General features: G+C 44.2%; 1 protein-coding gene across 2 annotated transcripts in view; it reads left to right on the top strand.

The window, feature by feature from the left end:
* The first annotated feature begins 6 nt into the window (after positions 1-6).
* The window catches only part of LOC104912467 (cyclin-dependent kinase inhibitor 1-like), an 8065-nt gene continuing 1476 nt past the window's right edge, over positions 7-6595 (top strand). The window contains exons 1-2 of one of the 2 annotated variants that reach the window (XM_010716183.3): positions 7-92; positions 3481-3923. In XM_010716183.3, the coding sequence (XP_010714485.1) occupies positions 91-92; positions 3481-3923 (445 nt within the window). In that variant the 5' untranslated portion in view covers positions 7-90. Of the gene's footprint in view, positions 93-3477; positions 3924-6595 lie in introns of both variants that reach the window. The other variant, XM_031555420.1, reaches the window with a different exon arrangement.

Genomic DNA, 6595 nt, shown 5'->3' with positions numbered 1-6595 from the left:
CGTCGTCGTCCGCCGCCATCCCGCCGGGGACACCCCTTCCCTGGGCCGCGCGAAGGAGAGCGCAGGGGGCAGCACTCGGGGTGTCCCCGCATGTAAGTGAGCTCCGCCCATCACCGGCGGTGGGACGGGAGGGAGCGGGTGGAGGCTGCGGTGGCGGAGAGGGGCCGTCCGTGGCGGGGTCGGGGCTGCCTGTGCATCCTGACGGGATGTCTGCCCTTCTGCAGCAGGGTCTGTATAGAGATGTGTGAGCAGTTGCTGCAGGCAAGCGTCGTGCTGGAAGGCAACATTCATTACTGGCAACGCTCGTTCGGGGTCAAAATTAGGACAGAAACAGACCTTCATCGGAAGAACGGAAAAAAATAAATAAATAAATCCACAGCATCCATTCCCAAATTATCATCTTTTAGTTGACTTGTATATTTTTAAATTGTGTGTACGTGGGAAGTCCGGAAATACTACCTACCGCTTCTCTGGTACTCTGAAAGCATGACCAAAGAAGCAAGCACCTGAGGAAGTTCGTGTTTCTTTCCTCTGAAGCTAGTCCGTAACATAGCTCATCCACTTCCAGCGGAGAGCTCCCTATAGCTTTCCCGCATCCTGCCTGTAGGAGCAGCGCTTGTACGGGTAGGTTTAACGCTGGCAGCTTATTGGGTGTCACAGTAAACGTGGATCAAGAAACGAGGCCGTAGCAATAATGTTTCTGCATTTCTGAAGGGTTTCAGTGAGGTTCTTCAGGTGTTTAATGCAGCCTTGCAGCTCAGACCAGCATGTGGGAATAGTGATAGTGCAGCCCTGGAAAGAGCCCTGCAAAAAGCATCTGAACTCTGCGGCAGTAAGCTTGCACCAACTGCAGCTGGGCCAGGATTTAACCCTGGATGTGACTGTGAGTAATGGAAACAGCAACGGTCCACATATGCACATGATGTAAGTTTAGAAGAGTTATAAGCATGTGTGATTCATTACATAATTAAGAGCATTAGGAGGAAACTTTCTGTAGGGAAAGGTTATTCTATAATTATCCTCTCTGCAGGCTTTTTATCTTCTTTTGAAACACCTGGAATTAAACAGCCCTAAAGACAAGACACATGGTTCATAGTCTGCCCTGGAGCAGCTCTTCCCATGTTCTTGTAATCATGAACAGAGTAAGACAGATTATCTCCTTGTTCATTCATATGCGCTATTAAAATAAATTTGAAAAAAGATAGCGGAGGCCACAAATGTCTGATGAACACCTTTCTTCCTAGCCCTGATTGGCTCTTCCAAGAGGCCAATTTGTAATGCAATTCAAAGTGCACGTTTCCTTCAAAGCACTGGTTGTGCCTTCCTGAGACTAATGGATTGCCTTTCAATGAGCTTAGTTTAGGTTGCTGGGGTCTTGGCACCAGATGAAAAAGCAGCACAGCAGCAGTGTGATTGTTGTTAGTTGTAGTGACAGCCAGCACCGCTCAGCATCCCCATGGCTGAGGGTAAGTTTGCACACAAGTCAGGGAACAGTTTATGTTAAGTTTTGGGATTCTGGATGCCTCCTCAAGGATTATTCTTGTTAGCATGCACTCAGATGCTTCTTGAGAAAGTACTTTCCCAAAGCCTTTGCTGTGACCACATAGGAGCAAGGAGCATCTGCTGGTGTTATAGTCACAATGTGGCATGATGCAGTAGCACTGACAGGAGCCAGCTGGAGCCAGGGAGACACCTGCATGAAACTCCACTGCTTTCTGTTCTAACACTCACATGTGCCTGTCTCTGCATTTGGGAGCCATCAGCCTTCAAAGCACCACACATATTTGGAAATAAATACACGCACCAGAAGGGCAACCTACACCTGGAGGTCCAATATCAGTTTCCAATGACTATGAGCCATGCATCCGTGGTCCACTATTTCAGAGCCACTAGGGGCAAGGAATAAGGTTCACTAATGGATACAAGAACCCATCTGCCTCACTGGAGCTCTGCTACTCTGCATTATCAGCTGCAAAACTGAGGCTCAGCTTCCACCTGAAATGAGGTAACTGCTACCCCTCACTGCCTGAACTTTTTGCTGCTATTGGTGTGCAAAACAATCTCTATGCCACCAGCAGCCTGTTGCTGACAAGCTCTTCATACTGTAGCCACAAAGTGACAGGCACTGGGGCATGAGTGCAATGGGTGCTTGGAGTTTGCTTAGATTAGATGCAGACCTGCAGAAATAATAGGGAAGGGTGCTTACACAAATTGCATCTGGGTTTGTGTCTACTGCGGTGGAAGCACCCTTTGGGATGCTGGAGACCAAGCCTATATGTGTGGCTCTGCAAAAGCTATGCTGCTCCATTTTTAACTATCTGTATGGTCTGCAGATAGTTGCTAAACTCTCTTAGCTCAATCTCTAAATTCTTCATACCCTTCAGAATTCAGTAGTGCAACAGATCCAAACCATGGCTGTTTGCTAATGTTTCTCTAAAGTTTCTTCTTAGCCTGTCCTCTGCAATGCATCTGCAGCTTTGGAGAAGGGACTGAGCTTTGGGATGCAGAGAGAGAAAGAATTAAATGACACTGAAGATCTATTTTCAAGCTCTTTCAGAAGTTGAGGACTTGAGCAGAAATTAGTAGGTGAACATAGTCAGTAAATGTATGTACCAGCCCTTGTTAGTCTTTGAAATCTGCAAAATGCCTGATTTATTTCCTCATCATTGCTATGTCTCCACCTTACCTACCAGGGGGAAGATACAAACCTTTCTTGCCCACATGCTGACCTGCCCAGTGCTTGAATGGGATTTGCTGATACCAGAAATGAGATCCTGTTGAATGGGACTGGGACATTTCTCAAGCACTTGCTTCAGGAAATAGGAATAAAAGTATCAGGCAACAAGCAAGTGATACCTCTGGTCATCCTTGTCCTCTAACTGGCTGATGCTGTAAAATAAATGGTTAGAGTAGTTGGGATAGTAATATTGCCTCCACTGTAAAACTAAGCTAGTTTGTATACTTTCTTGTTTGCCACCTCCATTATTTGTTCTAGAAATCCTCTTTTTCAGTACATTTCCTTTGTTTAAAAAGATGCTCTTGGCAGTTTTCTCAACTCCCACCTCTGTGTTCTCTCTTTTGCCACCGTTCATACTACAGCAGCTCCTAGGAGTCTGAGTCCTATAAACAAGACTGCTCACTGCTAGGCAGTGTAAACAAAGCACAACAAAGAAAAATAACTGTCACTGCCCCGAGGAGTGTTCTCCACTTCCTTGTACAGCGCTGTCCCCATAGGGCAAACCTTTGCTTGGGATACACTGGAATATGGATGCACAGAAGAGGTGAAGGCATTTCAGCTTTACCTGTTCCCTGTCAAAGCTGCTGCCACAGACAAATCCTATAGAAATCAATGGGGATTTTCCCTCTGATCTAGATAGTGGGATAAATTTCATCCAAAATAAGCCAGAAGTCTCCACAGCAGAATCAAAGAGATTTGGGTTTACTGCCACACACAGATAATGGTCTTTCTGTCCTCAGCAGGGAATCGCTCCTGGGTACACTCGCCAGAGAGCAGCACCAGGGAGAAAAGATGGAGCGGCAGCTGGGGAAGATAGTGCACACCCAGCGGAATCTCTTTGGCCCAGTAGACCATGAGCAGCTGCACTGGGAATTCCAACACATGCTGCGCAGCAACATCGAAGGGGCCCAGCAGAAGTGGAACTTCGATTTCCTACAGGATGTGCCAATGGAGGGATTCCTGCAGTGGGAAGAGCTGGGGGGCCATGAGGTGCCAACCTTCTATCACAGCTGTGTGGTGAGAGAGAGACGGAGGCCACTGCGGCATCTGAACCGGCCCTTGTGTAGGGAAGAAAAGGCTCACCAGTTGACCCTGACGGCACTGGCAGAGAAACCAAAGGCTTCCAAGCAAACAGGAGCTGGGAAGGTCCCAGAAGGAAAGAAAAGAAGACAGACATCTTTAACAGGTATGAGAGGCCTTGGTATTACTCTGATGACCAAACCTGGTTCCAAACAAGAGATTCTGTGGCAGGAACATGCACTGGCCTTGCTTTAAAAAAAAATACAGCCTTTTAAAGGAGCATCTGAAAGAAAATAAAATATGAATAAATGGGTGTGTGATGTGTTTTTCAGAGGTACTGGGCCACAACCACCTCCTGGCCCTCAGGGTCCCTTTCGGACCTACCAGAGTCAGAGCGGTAAGGTAGTGACCGCTTGATTGGGATGGTTAGGAGGGTTGGACAGGCAGTGTGAGAAAAGCAGTGGAGTTATTTCTCAAGCAGGAATCAGTTCACCTTCTGACTTCAGCTTGGATATTATTCTCAGCGAAGGCATCTGAGAAATGCAAGGGCAGATCATTGTTAAACTTGGCCAGGTGGCAGAAGAGGCTAGGTTTTCGAATGCCACTGAGCAGAACTTACTGCCAGATGTAAAAACAAAGGAGTTTCAGCATCCATAAAAGAGCTTTTGGTTCTTGAAAGTCTTCAGTATCCTGCATACCAAGATCTTTTGGAAATTTCTCCCTCCCCTCCCCCCCCTTTACTGTTCTCAACAGGAATTTGAGTTTGTTTGAAAAATCTAATCCCAGAGATTAGATTTTCCATGTCCTTTTGAGAATGTTGTTAATCCAAGTCTGAAGTTTTCTAGACCTAGACCAAAGATTTCCTTCTTGGAATTTGATGTAAGACACCAGCTTGAAATAGCCTTGGAGATAATTGAAGCTAAGGTTCAGGAAACACTTTCTGAACAGCAATGTTGATCACAGTAAATCAGGGAATAGAATAATTTGCTATTTGAGGATATGTAACTTAATTGGTAGATAGAGGTTCGGGGTGAGATTGGAGATTAATGAAGAGTGAACACTGCGCAGTGATATTTAATGAGTGCTCTTTTCTTCTCCAAAGCACTTTACAGCCATTAACTAATTAACTAAGTATAATTTACAGGTAGGAGTACAAAAGAGTAATTCAGAGTACAATGTTGTGATGGTTTGAGGGAACTGCTGTTCAATTGTAAATCTTTCACTGGGTGTGTGGGAGTAAATTATGAAGATATTTCTAGGAGATATTTTTCTTCTGTTTTGTTTTCCCCAGGCAAGAAACATTTCAACAGGGGATATGGAAACCAAAATACCAGCTACACAGTTTAACACTTTCCCACATATATTTTCATAAGATAAAACAATTTAGTCTAACATCAGTACTCTTCTCCCCAAGGAATCTGGGTCTGTTGGGCCAAGAAAATAGTTTGTAGTTGTCTTTCTTGGTGAAGCTTGGAGATCAGGCTCTCTCTCATTTCTGCACACAGAGTGACAGGCAGACAAATAGACACAAAAACTTACAGCCTTCATATTGCCAGCTGAACTATGCTTTAGAAGTTTCCCTCTAGCATCAGAAAACTTCTGGATACAACTGAAGTAATTTAGGCAAAACTCAGACAATTTTATGGGAAAGTAATATCTACTGATACACTCTGACCCATTGCTTCTGCCCCAGCTTCTACCATCGTCTGATGAAGTTTGTTTAGCACTAAACTCTGAGGTTGGATCTGAGCACAGTTATCTGCATAGCTGCATTCTCCTTCAGTCAACAAAAACACTGCAATGCTTTACATTAAGGTCCAACAATGTGTGTTTAATTTAGACTTTAAAAGACAGCTGTGGGCCATTAGATAAATATCAGCATATTAAAAGTCAGCTGTGGGGTTTTGTGGATGTTGGTGCCTCCAGAGTGGAAGGAGCAGAGGTTTTCCTGCTCTGTTGACTCCTTAAACATGCAGAGAGCTAACCAACACAAAAGATAGGTTTTTCCTTCTATCTCCCACCCCTTTTATGTACACTTCTCCATTTTTTTCACCGTGGTCCCAGTCTGGTTCTACTGTTTTCTGGGAGAGCCTCAAGTTCAAAAACCAGATCAGCTACAGGCTATAAGTCTTTTTCATATTTTCCCTTTCTTTTTATTTTTTTCTTCAATAGCAAAGGTTGGTGAACCACACCACTTCTACACTTCTTTTCCTAACTTGTTGGCTTATGTCAGTCTGGTTCAAACCTAGGCTGCTCTTGGAGAGGTTTTAAGTCTCTGTTGCTTAAAGGTCAAGGCTGAAAAAATTCCTAACAATCTAGCGTTTTCACTAGCTAGTAATGCTTCAGAAACAGTTCTAAAGCCCATTTTCTGCAAGGTGAATGGGACAAAATGGGGATGAAAGGAAATCTGGTATTTAGGAAAGTACATTTAAACAGAAATTATTCCCTCCTAGGTCCCTGCACTCAGGTTTTCCTACTGATAGGCTGCAGGCAAGATATTCCTACTCAGTATGTTGCTTATGCCAGTGGAACTGCTCTTCAGAGGCCCTCAGTGAAAGTAGTCAACTTCCATGGACTCTGTTTAGTGTCTTTGGTGTATTTGTAGTTCTGTAGTTAATATTGACTTATATTTGCCCCTGAAAACAAACTCAACCACATGACTGTATGAAAAAGGAGTGCTCTCTCCTTGAGTTAAAGTACTTATTATCTGGGTGAAGAATGAGTTATAATTCAGTTGCAGTGCAAGATTTTATGCAACTAAGTGTATTATGCATACACATTTGATCTAATAAGCAGAAATAAAGTGGTCCATAAAGATGTTTCTTCTTGGTGATTTTT

Source organism: Meleagris gallopavo, chromosome 1 (genome assembly GCF_000146605.3).
Source record: "Meleagris gallopavo isolate NT-WF06-2002-E0010 breed Aviagen turkey brand Nicholas breeding stock chromosome 1, Turkey_5.1, whole genome shotgun sequence".
In the NCBI taxonomy this organism is placed as follows: Eukaryota; Metazoa; Chordata; class Aves; order Galliformes; family Phasianidae; genus Meleagris; species Meleagris gallopavo.
This window is presented reverse-complemented; position numbering and strand designations above follow the sequence as displayed.